The sequence below is a fragment of the Gastrolobium bilobum genome, unplaced genomic scaffold (assembly GCF_033153095.1).
Source record: "Gastrolobium bilobum isolate Gb01-03AN ecotype WA unplaced genomic scaffold, APGP_CSIRO_Gbil_v1 utg2182, whole genome shotgun sequence".
NCBI classification, from domain to species: domain Eukaryota; kingdom Viridiplantae; phylum Streptophyta; class Magnoliopsida; order Fabales; family Fabaceae; genus Gastrolobium; species Gastrolobium bilobum.
The window spans coordinates 96,500-118,705 of record NW_026899651.1 but is presented as its reverse complement, the minus strand read 5'-3'; the positions used below and the strand labels follow the sequence as shown (position 1 = coordinate 118,705).

At 32.6% G+C, this 22,206-nt stretch overlaps 1 protein-coding gene and 1 non-coding gene across 2 annotated transcripts; both read right to left on the bottom strand.

The window, feature by feature from the left end:
• Window positions 1-164: 164 nt before the first annotated feature.
• TRNAA-UGC (transfer RNA alanine (anticodon UGC)) lies at window positions 165-237 on the bottom strand. Its single transcript has one exon. It is a non-coding gene; the product is annotated as a tRNA-Ala (tRNA).
• Window positions 238-2,344: 2,107 nt separating this feature from the next.
• On the bottom strand, window positions 2,345-6,521 carry LOC133292259 (WRKY transcription factor 72A-like). Its single transcript, XM_061490654.1, has 5 exons — window positions 6,402-6,521; window positions 4,840-4,914; window positions 4,202-4,738; window positions 3,957-4,070; window positions 2,345-3,392 (listed from the first exon to the last, which is right to left on the bottom strand). Exons 1-5 carry the CDS (start codon window positions 6,519-6,521, stop codon window positions 2,445-2,447), a joined length of 1,794 nt encoding a protein of 597 aa, XP_061346638.1. The 3' UTR covers window positions 2,345-2,444.
• Window positions 6,522-22,206: the final 15,685 nt, after the last annotated feature.

Genomic DNA, 22,206 nt, shown 5'->3' with positions numbered 1-22,206 from the left:
CTTATGTGAACTAACATACTAAAAATAGTATCACTCAATGCTCACTTATGTTTTATAAATTTAAGGTCCACATATGCAGAAAAGAAAGGAAAGCTCGAACCAGGCCACAAACACAAAGTAGCAAATGTGTGAAAGTTCAAAATTAGCAATAAAATTTAAAAAATTGGAGATGCAGGGGATCGAACCCTGTACCTCCCGCATGCAAAGCGGGCGCTCTACCATTTGAGCTACATCCCCAATTCTTTAGTCAGAGTAACACATTATTAATAATATAATTTAGAATTAGTCATTACTATAGACATATGACCCAACGGTAGAAAGACAGTGAAAATGCCACGTTAATTTGTGTACAACAAGACCGATATATCATATATGTACGTATTTGCTCTACATGTATGTGCATATATATTAGTTTGGTCCACTAGGCCATGGTTGCCTCGTTTAATTTGGTTCTAAAGGAACTACAGAAAAATTATATTAGAGATATATAAAATTATTAATATAATTTTATCAAATAGTTTAAATTTTTGAGTTGAATTGGTTCTTTACAAAATGATATATGTGGCACTGGTTGAACTTCACATTTACATCTACCTATCCACCATCTAGAAAACATTCCCGGTCATATCTACGTTCACTGAACTACAAATTTGTATTAAATTGTTGTATTTCAAAATTAAATTTGACAGTTGCATGAAAAAAGGTCAATAATATCGCATATATTTAATGAGTTATTTTCTTGTGAGAGCTAGGGGTGTTCATCAACAGACTCAAACCGCGATGACCGACTTGAAAAAGCGAAAACCGAAAAAAAAAAACGTACATTTTAATCGGATTGGATCGGTTTTCGGATTGGTTGATGAAAACCAATACAATCCAAACCGATTCAATATATTAATTCACCTCTACCTGCTTGGGCCTTTCCTCAATTATAGTCCAAAAAATTCTAAACCCAAGACTCATTACCCATCAACTAAACCCAAGAAATAATCTAGTCATATCTCATGCATCAACAAAATTTTATCTGTGTAGAGCTTCATATCTCATTACCTAAAAAAACAACAAACTATATTATTGTTTACTGATGTTTTTATATTTAATTTTTTTTTACAAAACCAATATATACAAAAGATGTTATTTGCACAATAGTCATGAAACAAATCTTAGAATTTTCAAAAAACAGAAAACTGATCCAATCCAAACCGAAAAAAATTGGATTGGATCAGATCGGATTTAAAAAAAATACAAACCGAATTGATAATTACATGATCAAGCTGAAGGGATTGGATCAGATGAATTTTACTTTCGAAACCAATCCAATCCAAACAGCGAACACCCGTGCATGCATCAATTGTTTCAATGCACTAAGTCACTTTGACATTATTTGTTAGATATATCATCAATTAAATGTGATTATAACCCATGATTTTTAATTTAAAAAAAAATATTTTTCTTCTTTAAAATTTAAAAATAAAATCAGTAGTCCGAATTTTTGACAAAAAATTAATATACTTACTATAGAAATAGAATCTTAGATTAATGAGTGCTTCTCATCACTTTATCTTAATCAACGATCACCTTAAATTCAACAATCAAGATTAATTTTGACTATTTTTTCTCTATTGTATAATACTACTACCCATAATATTATTATAAGAATATTAAGGATAATTTGATTTCCGTAGTACTCGAGATTCCATGTGTATATATATATGGGAAAAATATTTCTGCAATTAATGCAGATAAGTTATCTGCATTTATTCTCAAAATGACGTCGTTTTGGTATTGAAATCTTAAAAAATTATAAATATAAAGACTATTATAATCCTGAAATAAATTAAAATTATAATCCTGAAAAATATATATATATATATATATATATATATATATATATATATATATAGGGTTCGCTTTTTCTGCAGTTACTGCAGATAACTTATCTGCAGTAAGTCAATACGACGTCGTTTTGGAATGGAAATCATGGTGTTTTTGTAATTTTAATTTATTTCAGGATTATAATAGTTTTTATATTTATAATTTTTTAAGATTTCAATACCAAAACGACGTCGTTTTGAGAATAAATGCAGATAATTTATCTGCATTAACTGCAGAAACATTTTTCATATATATATATATAAGATGGGTTTTATAATTTTTATTTAACATGTGAATTCAAATTTTTCTACACACCCTTCAATTTCCGTGCTGACATGGGTCCTACATATAATTTTTTCTAACACATGAGAATTGAATTCTCAATTAACACGAGAAAATCAAACCGCGTGTAAGATATTTCGATATGTACCACTCCTATCAATATTTCATCACTAAATCAAAGGGAAAACATATATGTTCAACAATGTTCAAATATGACTATATGCTAAAATTTTCTCAGCATCTCTCTCAATTACATCAATGCAATCTAAAAAGACAAATACAACCGATTATTTGGTGTTATCGCTATTATCACCAGGAGATGCAGATGCACTTTTGGAGGGAGAAGAAAATGGCAAAGACGGTGGTAGCAATGTTAAACTTCCCGTTTGTGTATTCGTGGATGTTTTGTTCAAGAAGCTCGATGCACAACCATTGACTTTCGAAGTTGAAGGCAAAGTATTAGACGCTGAAAACAGCTCTGCCCATTTCATTTTCTGACCCAAGTTTTCTCCAACACCTTGATTTCCTTGGATGCTTCCAATATCAGTTCCTGCTCCAATAAATGAAGTAAGTGCTGCTGCCAAAGCTGATTGAAAAGTAGGGTCTTCTGTGATTGCTTTCGTTGCTGCAGATATATTATCTGGTTGAGCATTTTGAGCACTTTGAGGAGGGATTGAGTTGTTGTTCTTTTGCATATAGGATTGGTAGATATTTTCCATTGGTTGTCTTCCAAAGTTTACATTGCTAAGAATGTTCCTATTATTGTTATATGGTCGAGTACCGTAGTTGAGGAACCCATTGCTCCAAGACATTGCATTGGAGGATTCTGAGGAAGCACTGAAGTTTAGGCTTGTGGATGAAGGGTATCTAGGTTGGTTGTAGTTTGAAGTAAATCTAACAAAGGGAGATGAGGAAGAGCTTGGGTTTGAAGTGAGGTCAAGAGTGATGGTTGGATGTGAAGGTGAAGATGATAGTGCAGGGTTAGACAGGAATAACTGCTTTGATTTGGAACCATCTGGTAAATAGAAATTCAGGCCATAGAGATTAGCAGCATTGTTGGTTGTGGTTGTTGAAGGCATTGTGCCAGAGTGAGAGCTTGATGAACCAGATAATAGCATGGAAGCAGCTGCAGAAGTTGTGGAAGCCATTGCAGTAGCTGAAAGAGAAAGAGGGTGGTTGTGGGTCCCTTCATAGGTAGTGATTAAAATTGACATGTCCTCAACACATCTTTGCACCTGAAATATTTCACACATAATATATATAATAGAATCTCAAATATGTAACAAATTGAAACTCAATCAAAATGTCTATGTAATGCTTATGTAAAACAATCATTTCTACTCAACAACTATAGCTCGTAAGCTAGAAGCATGAATATTACGCAAACTCGTTCATATAATTAATGGGTAATACTTCATATAATTATCTCATGCTCAAACAAAAGTTAGGAGAGAGAGAAAAGTTGGAAGTGAGAGAAAAAAAATCTTGCGGGACTCATTTGAAAAATGTGAATGTAGGAGATACAAAATGTTTATGTAACATAAGAAAAGTAATTCCCATAATTAATTTTACTAGAAAGTAGAAGTTACGAAAATCAAACTCATAAGTAGGCTATGATATCGTGTAAAACAACCATTTTTACCCGACAGTTCAAGCTGGCAAGCGAAGCCCGTCAATTATTTTTGTTAAAGAATAATATAAATCATTAAAAATACTTTCACCCAACACCTTAATATTTTGGGTTAAACTGATTCTTTACAATTTTTATATTTCTTTGATACATAGCTACATATAGGTACCTGTTTTCTTACTGGGCATGATGGTGCAACTGTGCAACGATAGTAAGCCCGAGGGCAAGGATTTCCCTTTGCAATCTTTTGTCCATATTTCCTCCATTGGCATCCATCATTCATCTGTTTTGAGAAACCAAAGCGAGAATTAATTAAATAGCTTTCTATATTCTACATATGTGTGTGTATCATGCATGTGTATCAAAGTTGAAAACAAAGGCCCACAAGAATGAGCTGAGAGGAGAGAGATTTACTGTTGGGGTGTCACATCTTGCTCTCACGCAAACTCTAGCTTTCTTTGAAGGATTTTGCTGAGAAACTTCATCCTCTGTATCTCTCAGAGTCTTGAGTGCCTTAGTATGTGACCAAGTTTCTCCAGCTTCTTCTTTTCGTACTTCAGAACTATTGGCTGGGCTTGGATTTGGCAAAGCTTCAGTTGTGCTTCCTGATTTTGATGTTTCAAATTTGAAGTCTAGTCCAAGAGTCAAGTTTTCATTAAACTCTTCATCCTTCCAAGGTTTAGAGACTTTAATAACTTTCTCATCATTTCTTGGATTACTCGGAGCTCTTCCAAGACTGAGGAAAACAAGATCTGATTCCTCTATAATTTCTTGATGGTTATCATTTCCTTTCTTAGCACTCTTTTTTGTTCCTTGCTTAACTATATCATGAAATTGCATTTCTAGTGTCCGGTATTCATTCATCATTTTGTTCAAACGTATCTTTAACCGTTGATTTTCTTCTCTCACTTCACCCATTTCGGCTTTAGTAGTCTCAAGCTGATCATCCACCTACAACCATCCATAGATATATATGATGTGAGTTTTAGTTTTTGACTCATAAACAATGACAATGAGAAAGAAAAAAACTAATTGTATATAATGAATTTAACCTCTTCCTTTTTGGCTGAGGATGTGCTTGGTCCAGCCTCCAGCATGGATCTTTCGGTATTAGCCTTGGGCGCCTCCTGTATCGCACCAACAATAATCATCAAATTAATATGAACATACAAAATGCAATTTCTCCTTATTTCCTTTGAACTCAATAGCTCAAAGAGTCAAACCCGTGGGATAGAGAGAGTTCGATTTATCTCAAACTGGTAATTATAATCTGTTACCAAAAATTTTTATATTTTAACCTAAAATTTTAAAATATTAAATTTATTGGTCATTTTACTTATGTTGCTTAACTAGCCCATTCTTAATTGACTTGTGACTTAATTACTTATTAACTGATCACACTTGCATTCATAATATTTCTACATAAAATATAAAAAATACAATACTTCTAAAAGGAAAATGAGAATTCAGGTAGTAGAGTCAATGATGGAACTGTACAGCTAGTGCATTCAATGAGGAAATATATATGAGAAATTGAAATCTTTCCCCATTTTTTTGGCCCAGTGAGAATCTATTGGTTTTCACTTGCATGTGCAGGGTGAATTAACATGTTTTAGATATCATTAGTTTCCTTTCGGGGCACATGCATGCTTCAACTCATATCGAAGGCGTAGATTAATAATTATTGAAACCCTTTTGTAGTATGTATGCCAAAAATAAAATGGTAGTATCTTCAATAGATTGCATATTACATGCATGAATGGACATGTTCATTACTTTCAACCGACGGGTTCTTTTGAATATAAATCTTATCTTCAGGAGTTGACTAATTCAATACTACTTTAATATATGTACTTGTCAGGTTGTAGCAAACTTTATTATGGTTAGAGATTTTAACTTATTTATGGAGGTATTTAGTATGGATTATATCAAACAAATTACGAAAGTTTACTGGTTATGATTTTAGGATAAACAATTTGTTAATGAACATCAGGGTCATGACAAGACAAAATTGAAAATCACATTCTGTTTTAAGAAGAAAAGCAAATTAAACCCCAAAGTCCCTATTAATTAATATACCCTAATTAACTAACTGAATTTCTTGTACGCGAAGCTAGATTGCCTTGTGTACATGGAAAGAATTCAAGGAAGATACGAATAGAAGAAATTTTTTTATATATGTTTAAATCTTTGAAAATAATGCACTCAGTGGATGAAAGGGGAGAAAGAGAAGGGATTAATTAAGGAGCTGATGTATATGATCCACATAAAAATGATCGAATTATCCGACGATATAACGTAATTATTGTCTTTGATATATGCAAATCTAAAAGGATATAACACGTATTTATATGATTTTATTACTTTTAGCTATATTGCATAAACAAAATCGAAATCTTCGCAATAAAAATTGTATATAAAGAAATATATATAGAAAAACAAAATCCATCAGAAAAGTTTGATTTTCTTTTCCCTTTTGAATACCAAAATCCAATATAAATCAACACGAACTAAGATTTATAGAAACAAAAAAATAAGAAGATGTTTTTGTTATTTAAAAGTTAAAACTGATGGCCCTTAAATAGATAGATGTTATGATAGAATTAATCTTCACCTCGACAATATTCTCTTGTTTATGACGACCTTCATCATCACCAATACTATGCTCATCACTTCTCTTCTCTTCCTTGAGTCCACCACCTCCAAGAACAGATCTCCCCGAAGCGAACTCCATATATGGAAAGATATTTTTTTCTTTCGCTTTTCTCCGCAAGCCTTTCTTCCTGATCGCTTTATTCGTTCTGGGTCTTCAAACAAAGCCTCTCCTTTTTATGTTAATATAGAGACTAGAGAGAGAAGACCTAGTATTTGACTCTTGAAAATAATTGACTAATTAAAATGGACAAAACAAAAAAAATAGTGATTGGTGCCATCTTTGAAGTTTCGTACATTTTTTGTAAAGTCACATGGGCCAAACAAAAAGAAGGATTTCCATGTCATACTTTTTGCCACCATAGGTGACCGCAGCCTTCCTGTTCCAATGAATATATATTTCTTGGTCTTCTCTTCGAGTCAAGCGATATAAACTTGGGACTTCCTTGCCTTTGGAGTATCATTATTATATTAATAATGTTATACTTACATCCAAGTCAATACATGTATCTCTTATATTTATCACTTTTTTTAATATATATATATATATATATATATATAAATCTTTTCCCCCCCATTTTCTCTCTCTTTTTTACCCAAAATAATACATATGTAAGAAAAAAATGTATGAATTTTTGGGTGTATATATATATCATTCTTATTGTATATCCGTCCCATTCACCTTCCCTTTGTTTGCAAAAAACCCAACTACATCTATCTAGATAGAAAGAGAAAATTAGGAATCGGGCGTTGGGAATGGTCAAGGTATAGGGCTGTGAGAATAACATTTCCACATTCGTTCTGATTGATAATGAACTCTTAACAATATCGGGTTTTAACTTTTACCTACATGTTTACGGATTTAAAACCGTTTAAAAATAATCTAGCTGTCTTTTTCGGTTCACTGTTGTAAGAACTATATAGATAGGAGAAGGGAGGATGAGATGAGTAGATGATATGATCACAAAGTTTTTATATAAATCAAAATTCATCCCTTATAATTTTTTTTATGGTGGAGGATATATATATAGTGTTAACGACCGGCCTTACAATCTCAATCCATTAGGCTGACTGGTAAAATTTATATAAGAAGTTATATCTATGTATTTCTAAAGTGAGATTTTTAGATCTTTACATGTGATGAGAGTATCTGTCTCATACCTAGTGGCCCCATTAGCGCAAAATGGTGGTTATATGACTTATTCTTTCACTAATTAATGAAAAATATTCTTCACCTATACATATCCTTCTTCATCAGTTAACGAGACACCTTCTGCATAGTAATAAGAGAACTTTAGCCTACTGAAATATCACCTCACATAGCCACCTTGCTCAACATCTTCCCTCTGATTTTCTATTTTTTTCTAAGACATTAAGGTGATTCTGCATTGAGCTTATGTTTATACTTTTCCTCATTAATTATTATTATATAAACATATTACACTCCTGCTTTGAGGGAAACAAATCCATTCCCATCACCCAAACAGTTAAGATATTATAACAAAATTTGTATTGATACAATACTTTTAAAGGGTAGGATTAGATTACATCGGTGTACGTCTGTATAAATTTTATAGTCATTATTAGTTTTGATCCTACCTATATATAATGGCTCATGTGATTAATAAATTAAAATTATTAAATATAAGTGAAATCAACAATTAATAACATGTGCAAGACTTATATGCACTTGATTAAGTTGATGTTTCTACTATTTATAATATCTAAAAAATTAGCCAATTTATAAGTGTTTTTCTACATTTTCTATAATATATGCGATTTTGATTTTAAAAATAACTCTTAATTAAATTAATGTAATATTTTGTAATTCTAAATAATAATAAACAAACTACCTTATAGTTCATAAAACACTACACAAATTTGTTACATTAATAAATAAATGAAATTTATAAAATATAATTCCACACTTTTTTAAATAAATGTATATTAATTGTTAACATCAAGGGAAAATAGATCATCTCATGTCAAAATTTAGTCATGTGAAATTTTTGATTGAAATTACTCGGCAAAACTACCAATCATTGGTTCAAGTTGTAAGGAACTTGTTCCCCTTAATCAAAGGTCTTGGTAGAGCCACAAAGATTTTTTTTTTTGAAGATATTTCAATTGGTTCATCGTTTCGAGACTAGTCCGATTTGGGGCGGGTCCTGTGATCAAGACTTTAAACCTCTCTCAAAGACGATACTGGGAAGGATCGAACACATAACCTGCTCAATTTTCTGGTGGGCGCCAACTGAGCTATCATCATTTGGTGCCACAAAAATTTTTCTTATATAACTATAGGTTTACCTTAATTTTTAATTTTAAGCCCTCATGATTTCACTTTAGTTTTAGACATTTTTACTTAATATATTCAAGAAAAATTTGCCTTGGCGCATGTTTTTTACAAATTAATTATATGGTTCTATGGGAGACTCAAGAGAGGGAATAAATCATAAATAGAGTTGTGGAAGGAAACCTTGGAATCACACGACTTTCGAGTTACGTTTAAGCATAAATGAAATGGAATATATGGAATTTAGGTTCAACAAGACGTGCACTAGCACTTGACCTGAAGGTGAAAGTAGATCATATCGTACTACATATCATATAGTTTAGGTATTTTGGATTTGTTGTTGAAAATGATGGAGAAATAGAAATAGAAATCATAAGATTCAAGTTATATAGGTGGAAAAAATGAAAGAATGTTAGGGATATTAATAGTGATAGAAAGATATATCTTAAGTGAAAACAGAATTTTATCACGTACGTAATCGAAAGACTAGCATTGATTTATGATACTGAATGTTGGTGATAAAATGCTAACTAAAGTATATTGATAAAAATAATTTTAGTTTATCATTTAATTATAAATAACATTTTTTTTTCATTTTGGAAGAGATTAGCTGAACAACGATATATAGTTTAATATTAACTCTGTTATTTTTCAAAGGTAGATGGTTTGTTAACTCATTGCCTTTTAATTTTTCCTTTATTTTTACAAAGTCCTAACAATGAAAATCATTTAAATTTTCATCTTGTATTAAATGTCAATTTTTTATTTTTAGTGGATTGATTGAGTTATGATTTCAATTATTTTTGAAAATTTCTAACAATGAAAACCATTTTTTTATTTTTGAAGGAAGTTAGTTGAGTTGTGACAGTTTTTTAACTTGTTAATTTTTGGGAGGTTAGTTGAGTTTGACAGCCTTTTAGCCTGATATTTTTTATTTTTTATTTTCATAAGTATTTTATTTAATATCTTTCTTATAAATAATGTTTAAATATAAATTGAAAAAAAATGGTTAAGGTAACCATTTTAAGGAAGTAGTTCCAGGAGGGTAGTGTGATTAATTTTTTTAAAATTGTTTTTGTATAATATAAATTAAACTCCCAATTTTCATCTTATTTACAAGTCATTCTTTTTCATATTTTTCTTAAATTAAATAAAATTAGTGATGATTCCGCTTCAAATGTTTTTGATTACTTAACTATCACATTTTTTTATCGTGACAGACACTTTATTATTTATTTAAAGCTAGCTTGTCCATGTATGTATGTCCATTTTTTTCTTTTTTATTCTGATAAGCCTCGCGCGCTACAAGGAAGACTCTTGAAATGCACTGTGTAGTGCTTCGCCATCTTTTGAAGGAAGATGATTGAAATGCTCATAAATGGGAAGAGTTGGGTCGAAGAGAGAGCTCTTTTACTCTCTAATTTTTTTTCCACAAAAAATAAAAAATAAAAAATTGTTAATAAAGGTTTAAATATTTTTTATTGGACATAAAAATTATTAAATTTTATTGTTGGTTTGTAAAATATAAGTTTCTACTATATTATGTTGTATTGAATGATATATAAAATTAATTAAATCGTTGGTTAAATTGCTAATATGATGACCAACCTTTCAACGCAGTGAATTTTCAATCAAGTTATACAATTATGAAATCAACAGATCCACGCGCTAATAAAATGGTCAATGAAAAGACCTAAAAGAGTATAATAATGTTAGTCATCCAATTATATCCATTAATTAAATAAACACCATATGGAAAAACCACAATTAATTAATAGATTAGATATTACGCGTTGAATATTGTGGCATGTATCGCATAATTTTTAATGACAACTCGTTAATATAGTATCATATACGTCATGCATCATCAGTTCATCACAGAGTTAGAAAATGAGGAAGACAAGTTAGGTTGGCAAATGAAAGATATATACTATTAAACGTTCTTGGCCATATACTTTGTGTATGTATATTGGTAATTAATTTAATATAAAAGATATCCACTATATGCTTAGTATTTCTAAAGGTAATCCTAGTTAATATAAGGAGACAACTTTTTCTCTTTTTGTTTAAATAGCACATAGAACAATCTAGGGATCAACTCCGTTGACGTCTAATAATTTCTTTTGTCCCCAGATACCGTCTGAGAGAGATGATTGAATATATATTTCATCTACCATTTCCTAGTCTTACTTCTTCTTCACTCTTCCGTAAATAGAAAAAGCTCCTTGGAAAAGCATTGAATATTTTTTTGTATGCGAATATTAAATTGATCAGGATCATACATACACGTTACACATTAGTTATCTTAAATGTTTGACTCTTCGATATATATATTTTTTTAGTGACACGACATATTCTCTTAATGAAAGATTATTTATATAATTTTACTCTATTAATCAATTTAATTTTACTCTACAAACATTTTTTTTTTTAGAAACCTTAAAGATTACATCTTCGTTGGAATAGCGGATGCATTGGGTTACACTTTTCGAGAAGGAGTCTTTTCCCTCTTGCTCCCCAAGGATTCCATAATTGGTTGGGAACGCTTAACTTTGCCGGTTGAGATACCCTTAGGGGTTATGTGTAAACATATTTTTATTACTATAATATGTATTCTTGCGTTATTAAATGAATTTTGATTATAATAATATCTGCATGAAAATGAACATCTTAATTGTTAAATAATTTGAGTAAATTTAAATTACTTTTTTGTTATGTGTATAATATATGAAATTAACTCTACATATATTAAAGTTAGCAATTTTTATATTTTATTTTGAACTAAAAAATAATTTTTGTAAAATAACAAGTCATAAGTAATATTATTTTATTCCATATACAAATTTATCTAATTTAATTATGTTATAATTGTCCTATGTGATAGAAGAGTATCCGAATGCTACAAAAGTAAAAGATATGATTAAATTAGAGTGTTCAGAATACAATAACATAATTACTCAAACCTTTTAAGTTGTTAATTTCAACTAAGAGGACTGTACGAAATCCCAATTTAATTTGCATACTTTTTTTCATGAATTTTGGGAAAAAGAAGAGTAGAATAATTAATATGTCAATGTTTGTTTACCAAAAAAAAAAAATATGTCAATGTTTTCATCCCCTCAGTTTAGGCCATAAATCAAATAAAACGGGTAGATATTAAGTAAATTATTCGATATTAATTACATTAAATGAGAATCTATTGATTTTGTTTTGGAAAGTATGAGAATCTATTGATAATAATATTTTATCACTTATATATATATATATATGTGTATATATAATATATAACATTGTTAATCAAAGAGAATAGACTAACAGTATTAATTGTTTTCTCCATTGATTAGCAGAAACATATTGCACTATCCATCAAGTCAATGATTAAGCTTGTGATATTTATGTCAACGATTAGTAATTAACTTGTGCATATATAGCTTGCCTGTTAAACGGTTTATAGCTTAGGTATGGTAATTTAACACAGTAAGAACGAATTGATTATAAATTTGCTCTATATTTTAAAATTTAAACGATAATCCAAGAAAGAAATTTTTGTTTAAAACGGTTTGAGTGGAGGACCAGTACTTGGTTTCTTGGCCTGTCTCTGTATAATATATAAAATAAAGTCAATGATTAAGCATGTGATATTTATGCCAGCGATTCGGAACTTGTGCATATACAGCTTGCCTGTCGGTTTATAGATTAATTAGGTAGCCTAACACAGCATAAATGAATTTATTAGAAATTGGCTATATATTATAAAGGATAAGATATTATCTCATTCTTTTTTTTATGCTTATTTTACCTACTCTTTTTTAATATTGTTAGATTAGAATCTTAATTAATCTTTATCATTTCTTTTTCTTGTTGAAATTCTAATTTAAAAATATTAAAAATAAATAAATAAAGTAAATATAAAAAAATAGAGCAACCAAGGATTTTCTATTTGAAAAGGTTTGAGCTGAGTATACATGGCTGCTCCAGCAGTCATATAAGTATGTATACATAAACCACTAAATTGAAACTACACGCTACACAGCATTAATGGGTTGGGTACTGAGGGAGAGGGGTTCATTTCGCTAATTGTTTTTTTTTATATATATACATAAAATATAATATTATATATTTTTAAAAAAGATACAAATTTAGTATTTTTTGTGAGTTTTTAGTTTTTAAATAAATTTTTTTAAACTTACTACCTTGTAACATAATTCTGTAACTTTTTTTTTTTGTATGTAAAGTGAATCATACATTTTGCCATTTTGGATTGTATGCAAGAAAGACAAAGGAAAATAAAATGAGCCACAAATACAGCCCGAAAAAAGGTGGAGAGAGAAAGAAAGAAAAAGTAACCGAAATTGAGATTACTTTATTTGCAATTTTAATATATGAATTCATTTAAAAGTTGTTATTACTTTATCACATGGCAGAAACTCTATTGCTTTATCCATGTTGGTGTTCTATATTGACATCTCTTTCATGAGGTTATAAACTTGTGGTAAATTAATTTCGTATTTGTTGTAAAACATGAATTTTATGACTATTGGAATTGGAGAAAGTTTAATTTATGATCTTTTACTTGTCAATGACTTTTGCTATGAAATGTAACCATCATACATAATCGTGTATTATGTGAAAAATAATAGAATAAGAGTTTGTGATGTGAGGTATCAGACTTGAGAGAAGAAGAAAAGGGAAAATTGTAATCTAATATTGAAAATGAAAGTTAACTTACATATAGGTGTGTAACTCTAGCATATATACTCTTAGCCTAGATAAATCACAGCCATACATTAATAACTGAATGATCTCAACCATTCAGTACTAACAGCCTAACTAACAGACTAACTAACTAACAGTACAAACAGACTAGCTGAGTGATGTTGGGCTGGGCCTCATGGCCTTTATAGCCTTCATTCCCCCGCAAGCTGAAGAGGGCTTGGACTTGGAGTCCAGCACGCGAAGCTTGGACTTAAACGTAAGGAAGGAGACTTGAGACACAGCCTTGGTAAGGCCATCAGCGATTTGGTCAACGGCTGGAACATGGTGCACTGACATAGCCTTGCTGAGCACCTTCTCCCTGACGAAGTGGAGATCCAGCTCGAAGTGCTTGGTCCGAGAGTGGAAAATGGGGTTCGCTGTGAGGAGAACAGCAGAGAGGTTATCACAGTAGATAACCGGAGATCTTGGGAGGCAGATGCGAAGTTCGGAGAGAAGGGACTGGATCCAAGTAAGCTCAGCGACGGTAGCAGCAAGACAACGATATTCCGCCTCAGTGCTCGAGCGGCTGACCACATGCTGCTTCTTAGAAGACCATGTGACAAGATTTGAACCCAAGAAGACACAGAACCCACTTGTGGAACGCCGGTCATCAAGATCCGAGCCCCAATCAGAGTCACAATAGGCAGCCAGATGAAAATTTGATAATGGGTTGATGGTTAACCCATGAGAAATCGTCCCACTCAGGTAACGTAGTATCCTTTTAACAGCCTTCCAATGAGTATCCAAAGGAACATGCATAAACTGACAGACTTTATTGACACTGAATGTGATTTCAGGACGAGTAATGGTGGCATATTGAAGAGCCCCAACAATAGATCGATACTGAGATGGGTCAGGATGTGGAGATCCATCACGAGAGGAGAGCTTGGCACTGGACATCATAGGAGTCGGCATAGACTTGCAGTTCTCCATGTTAGCTTTCTTAAGAAGGTCCAGGATGTACTTGGATTGGTGAAGATGCAGACCACCAGATGCAGACTTGGTGACTTCAATACCCAGAAAATAGTGAAGGTGACCAAGATCCTTGAGAGCAAAAGCATCATTGAGAGAGTGAATTAGCGACTGAATAGCAGAGGAGGATGAACCAGTGACAAGGATGTCATCAACATAGACTAGGACATATAGAGTAGCAGTAGGGGTAATGGAGATGAATAGGGAAGTGTCACATTTGGCAGTGACAAAACCCAGTCTGTGTAGGGTGCCACTGAGTTTGTCAAACCAGGCACGTGGTGCCTGTTTGAGGCCATATAGGGCCTTAGTTAACTTGCACACCAAGGTTTTATCTTTATGAATGAAACCTGGAGGTTGTTGCATGTATACTTCTTCCTGAAGATCACCATTCAGGAAGGCATTGTTCACATCCAGCTGGTGAACAGGCCATTTTCTAGAGAGAGCAGCAGTGAGGACAATCCGAATGGTAGCAGGTTTCACCACAGGACTAAAGGTTTCCTGATAATCAAAACCTTCTTGTTGGTGAAACCCCTTAGCCACTAGCCTGGCTTTATATTTTAGGATGCTGCCATCAGATGAAATTTGGTGCGAAATACCCATTTACAGCCTATTGGAGACCTATCTGAAGGCATAGGAACCAGTTTCCAGGTATTATTTTTGAGTAAGGCTGCATACTCCTCTTGCATTGCCTTATACCAGTGGGGTGCAGCTATAGCCTGAGATACAGAAGTAGGTTCCAAAGAGGCTAAGTATGCCTTTGGCTTAAAGATGCCAGCTTTGGCTCGAGTAAGCATAGGATGAGTTGGAGGTGCCACAGGAACTTGTAAAGGTGGAGCAGACCTGCAACTGTTGCCAGATAACATAGAGGATCTGCAAGTAGGATTAGATGTGCTAACAGAAAAATCATTAATACAATCACTCATTAAAGAATTAGGAGAGATAGAGGGGTGAGTAATAGGAGCTATGATTGGGACAGGACAAGGAACAGTTACATTGTGTGGACTGGTATTAGTAGGCAGGATAGGGATAGCAGGAGTAGAGAGAAAAGTGGGTGGCTCACTGTTTGAGAGTGTAGGAGAAACTGAGGATTGAAGAAAAGGGAATTGAGACTCATCAAAGAGAACATGTCGTGCAAAAATGACCTGACCAGTTGGTTTTAAACATTTGTAACCCTTTTGATTTATACAGTAGCCAATAAAGGTGCATTTTTCTGATCTAAAATCAATTTTGTGCCTATTATAGGGTCTGAGGTAGGGATAGCATGCACAACCATAGGTTTTAAGAAATGAGTAATCAGGTGTTTTGTGAAACAGGATTTCAAATGGAGACTTGTTATTTAGGTTGGGGTAGGTAAAAGGTTAATAACGTGTGCAGCAGAAAGAAAGGCATCAGCCCAGTATTTGGTTGGTAAGTGGGATTGAGCTAAGAGAGCTAGGCCAGTTTCTACAACATGTCTATGCTTTCTTTCGGGTTGGCCATTTTGTTGATGAGTGTAGGGACATGTAAGACGATGGATAATACCTTGTTGTTGTAGATAGGGAGTGAATTTAAGGAATTCTCTGCCATTATCACTTTGGAGAGATTTTATTTTAGTATTAAGATGTAATTCAACCATAGTTTTGAACTGAATGAAAATATTGTAAGCTTGGGATTTGTTTGTCATAGGGTAAAGCCAAGTATATTTGGAAAATGCATCTACAAACAGGATGTAGTAACGAGCACCTAAAGTGCTTTCAATAGGTGCTGGACCCCAAATGTCAGTAAGGACAAGTTCCAAGGGACTGGAGTAAACTGTGTTAGTGGTTGGTAAGTGAAGTTGGTGCATTTTGGCCATACAACAAGCACAACATAATTGGGAATCAGTTTTATTGACAAATGGTATGTTACAATGTTTAAGAACCAACTTGACAGTTTGAAAAGAGGCATGAGCTAATCTCGAATGCCATAGATCTAAAGTAGAAACTTTAGAGGTATTATTACAAGATAGGATAGGTTTAGCTACAGAAAATGTAGGAACACGAGGTGGAGGTGAACTTGAAGTAGCTGCAGTAGGAAACCTTGAAGGCTTATGTGCTCCATCAAAAGCATATAGACCATTCTTAAGGTTGCCTTGGAGAAGGATCTCCTTGGTAGCCTGAGATTTGACATAGCAGGTGTTAGAATGAAATTAAAAAAATACTTGATGTTCCTTTGCAAACTGTGAAACACTTAACATGTTTTTGGACATACCAGGAACATGTAGAAGATTTGACAGTGTAAAGGATTTTGAACTAAAAGGTGAGTATAGAATTGAGTGACCTATGTGTTTGATTTTTAGGTTAGATCCATTACCTACTTGAACAGCATCCTGACCAGTGTATGTGGTTCTCTGCAACAGGTTGGAGGATTCTGGTGTGAAGTGATTTGTGGCTCCAGAGTCTGGATACCAGCTAGAGTCAGTGAGGGAAAAATAATCAGAGGTGTCATCTTCTTGCTGCCTTGCAGCATTGTTGCTGTTAGTCACTGCCATATTGGCTTGCAGATTAGAGGAAGTATTCTGTTTCAGTGAGCTTTGGTAGCTTTGGTTGAACCTGTGATGACAATCAAGAGCTAAGTGGCCAAACCTGCCACAAACTTGGCATTGAGGTCTATTGTAGCCTCCACTGCCATTGTACCTTCCTCCTCTTCCTCTGTAAGGTTGGTAATTTCCTCTGTAAGGTTGGTAATTTCCTCCACTGCCATGGAATCTGCCTCTATTTGAATTGAATCCTCCTCTACTAAAATTGGAGTTGTTGTTCTGTCTTCTGACCTGTAGCTGAGCCATATTAGCTTGAAGATTTGTGGAAAGATTCCTTCTATGTTTTTCCAGTCATTGCTCTTGAGCCATCAACAAGGCTTCAATCTCACCAACAGTGTAAGGATCCGAACGTGAGATAACTGATGTTACAAAAGCATCATAATCTTCATTTAGTCCATCAAGTATCGCATCTATATGATCTTCACAATCAACAGGTGAACCACATGCTGCCAAAGAGTCCACTGTTTTCTTGATTGTGAGAAGGTACTTTGACACATCACCTTCCTTCTTTATGTTCTTTAACTGCACTTTCAGTTGCTTAATCTTTGCTCTTGTTTGAGACATGAAAAATTCTTCAAGTTTCTGCCAAACTTGGAAAGAGCTGGAACAACCAACAACACGCATGTAGATTGACTCAGACATGGACGATAGTAACCAAGAAAGGATCAACTGATCTTGTTGAGCAGTGACAGCAGCTGTCTGCGTATTTGTGACCTGTGTAGCATGAGGTGCACCATTGCCAACACTTTCTGCACCTTCTTCAGCAGAGGTTCTTGCAACAGGTACTGAATCTTGAACTTCTTGAGTTATGAACTTGATCAAATCATAACCTTTGATTGTAGCTAATGCTTGTTGTTTCCATGGCAGGAAATTGTCTTCATCTAGCTTAAAGGAGACTGGATTGGAGAATGTATGGACAGAGTTTTGCACAGCACGATTTGGCTCCATGGATCAGATCTAGCTCTGATACCATGTGAGGTATCAGACTTGAGAGAAGAAGAAAAGGGAAAATTGTAATCTAATATTGAAAATGAAATTTAACTTACATATAGGTGTGTAACTCTAGCATATATACTCTTAGCCTAGATAAATCACAGCCATACATTAATAACTGAATGATCTCAACCATTCAGTACTAACAGCCTAACTAACAGACTAACTAACTAACAGTACAAACAGACTAGCTGAGTGATGTTGGGCTGGGCCTCAGGGCCTCTATAGCCTTCATGTGATATTCTCCTACTTCTTAAGAGTTCATACTTCATTTATTTATATTATCTCCCTTTATTTCATACTTTTTCTATTTTTCTTTTAGTTTCACAACAATATTGAGAGTTTTTAATGTTACTTCTTTCACTTTGACCGCAATATCAATAACTTATATATTTTTATTTATTTGAGTTTTAATTTCTTATCCTTTAATATTTTTCCAAATTTTCTATCTTCTACATCCTTTTTTAATTTTAAACTTTTTAAACACAAATAATTTTTTGAATAAAAACTCAAAACGTTAATTTTTTTTTCATGACCATTATTATTAATTTAGTTTTCTTCATTATTTTTCTTATAACTCGTGCAACCAGTAATAAAAAAAATAGAAATAGATCCTCTCATGTTTTATTTAAGGGCAATTACATAAAACACCCTCTACTTAAGTGTTCTTTCAAAAAAATCACCTTACACTTTGAATTAAAGAAATTAACCCCCTTATACTCTTTTATTATAACAATTTAACATATTGATTAATTTTAAGACAAAATTACCCTCGTTTTAAACCTTTTAGATTCTTGGGGATTGCATATAATTTTTGATAATCACTCGCTGCTGCCGCCGTTGATGACAATACTGGCTAGTGGCCACGTCCGTCGTACCAAGGAAGTGGTGGCAAAGGACATGACCAAATTGCAAAGCTTGTCCCAATTTGTGAAGAACCTTGGGATACACATACATCACCCCAAAAGCTAGCTCAAAGGGTGAAAGTGCGCAATGCCTTATAAAGGCCACATTAGTTGCCCACACAATCAATGTGAGACTATATATCTCAACACGCCCCCTCACGCAAGAGCCCTTTGGGCGAGAAGCGTGGATTGCACAGGCCCATTTTTGGTTTACCTTTTTTGTGCTTTTTTTTTATTTTAATTCCACTTTTTTAAAACGGGGGACGGTGAGGCTCTGATACCATGTGAAAAACCTTGTCCCATTCGAGCACTCTGAGGTTGTCATGGTGAATGGAAGCTGCCATGATTCATCTATGTTTATGTCTATGTCTGAGGTTGAATTTGACTTCCGTGTTAATGATAATGAAGAAAGCAGAATGATTGTTGCAAAAGATAACATTTTTATGTAATGGGTCTTCCAAAAACGAGTTCTAAATATTAGGAAGAACTTCTACTTGTACCACAACAGACGTAGCTTCAAGGATATAAAACAGATGTTGTTGGTTACATGACCTGATTTTGTCACTCTATGTGTAACCTAAGAAAGTAATTGTGAAGAAAAAAATAAATAGTTTTTCACCCTTTTTTAAAAAATTCAACGAGCATGAATTTTTTAATAATAATGGTGTTTGGGTTGGTATGGAGGACGTGGCCAGTATTGTTATCAATGGCAGTAGCGAGTGATTGTCAGAAACTATGTGCAATCCCCAAGAATATAGAAGGTTGAAGACGAGGGTAATTTTGTTTTAAAATTAACAAATATGGTAAATTGTTATAATAAAATAGTATAAGGGGGTTAATTGCTTTAATTCAAAGTGTAAGGTGGTTTTTTTGAAAGACCACTTAAGTAGAGGGTGTCTTTATGAAATTTTCCTTTTATTTAACATGATATGGTCATGTGCGTGTAACATTATCTAGCTAACATAGAAAATATCACATTACTTCTTAAATCTCATTTCAAATAAAAGAATGAGAATTGTAAAATAATAAAGAATATGAGATTCCAAGGTAGCATGAATAAAAGATACACACTTAAAATTTAATTATACATTAAATAATAAGTCAAGTTTACTAGTACATCTGTAATAAACTAGATTACATTATCATCTAAACTGAAAGAAAATGTTCCTACTCTATCGGGATAGAAAAGTAAAGTCACTTTACAGGTACACAAAATCACTTTGAACTCCGTAAAGTCTTCAAAGTCTTTAATCATGGTGCTTCATCCTACTTCAAAGCTACACATACTGAGGTTTATAAACACAAGCGCACAAAATATTGGGATTTTCAAACTATAATTAGTCTAGTCGCTTTAGCGAAAAATATCATTCTCTCAAAATATGTTTATAATAAGAAAATAATAACTGTAATAATAAACATAGAACATGATATATAACTTTTAATTAAAACTACTTAAGTCATTCCTGCATACAAACATAGAAAAGAACGTGTAGTTTTTAACTAAAACTACTAAAGCCCAAACCTTTGTGGTTCTCTGCATGTGAAAGGTTCTATTTTGCAGAGTTCAAGCCAAGTAAGGTGTTCCTTGCCTTCTTACCGTCTGATCCCAAACCTTTGTGGGTCAGTTCACATCAAATCATTCAGTTAAAGATTACATGTTCTGTTAATATTCATTTGGTACCAAAGGAATTCCTTAGTTCTATAGTTTTGGTTCAAGATCATTCTCATAACTAATATGAATAAATTCATCAAATCCACAGAACCAAAGATAGAAAATAAACCAAAAGAGTAGAAGAAATTCATAAGAAAATAGTTTGTCAGAGTAATGACACCTTCACAACTTTTAAAAAAATAACTTTAGAAATACAAACTTTAAATATAAAATAGATGAACAAGAATGAAAATAGGAGAATGAGGTTCTCTCCCAATATTATATTCCTCTTTTATTTCCCCTACTGTCTTTTTCTTTCTCCATTCTTCCTTCCTTTTTTCCTTCTTCCTTCCTTTTTTCCTTCTTCCTCTCTTTTCTTCTTTCTTTAATTTTTTCTTGGTTTCTTTTCTTTCTCTCTCACTGCTTTCCTTTCTCTCTTCTCTGTTTCCTTTTTTTTCTCTCGTCACGGAGTATATATATATATATATTTTGACGCACACGACCCTACTATTTTTATCTTATAAATATGGCGCTACTGACGCTATTACGATGCTACTTGCGCCAACCAATTTTCATGGCGCTACATGCGCCCATTTTCCTATTATCATAGCGCTGCCACTGCCTATTATTATATATATATATATATATATATATATATATATATATATATATATATATTACGCAAGCCTTGTGATGCAAATCGGAGCTTTCAGCCTCGATTAAAATAATAATAATATTATTATTATTTTACAAGTATATGATGCCACTAGCGCCAGACATAATTTCTTTTACATTTAGATATTACATTAAGAAATTATAATTATATAAAAGTGAATCAATGATGATGATTTTATAACTGTTTATTTAATATTTTTTATTTTTCTTCACTTATCACCATTAATTTATTTTTATATAGTTATAATTCCTTTATATGACCATATCATGTTAAATAAGTTATTAGAGGATCTACTCAAAAATAAAATAAAATAGTTGGAACTTGGGCTCACTCCAAGTCTCCTCTTATTTTAGTTTATGGATGGTTCATGTGTTGGACAACATAGGCCTTTTCTTTTAGTAGAAATTGCAGAGTCCAAAATAGTAATGGGCTAATTCATAAGAGGAATTTGGCCCACGTAATTTAACACATGTTTGATCTGCTTTGTCGATATCGATACCGAGTATTTTACTTTTTGTGCCGATTACGACGCAAAGATCTTTACATTTTAATATTTATAATATGAACTTTATTAATATCATAAGTAATTTTCTTTTACTATAGACACAATTATGAGTAAGGTTCACTCATTTATAAAACATAAAAAAATAAAAATTGAGTTACACAAAATCTGATAGATGTATAAAAAGAGAGTTACTTTCCAATAACATAAGAGTAATTTTTTTTAATAAATTTTTTTTCCCTCATATTATATAATATAATATTATATAACATGAGAGTTACACATATGATACTTGAAAGATAAAGCAGTCACAAACAACACTATCCTTATCCTAATCCTTGAAAATCAGAATAAAGTTATCGCTCATCAGGCGAATGAGGTCCATCATGCTAGATAGACGTCCACCTACACAAACATCTCCAAAAAGTTGTAAAATATTATGAACGATATTGAATATATT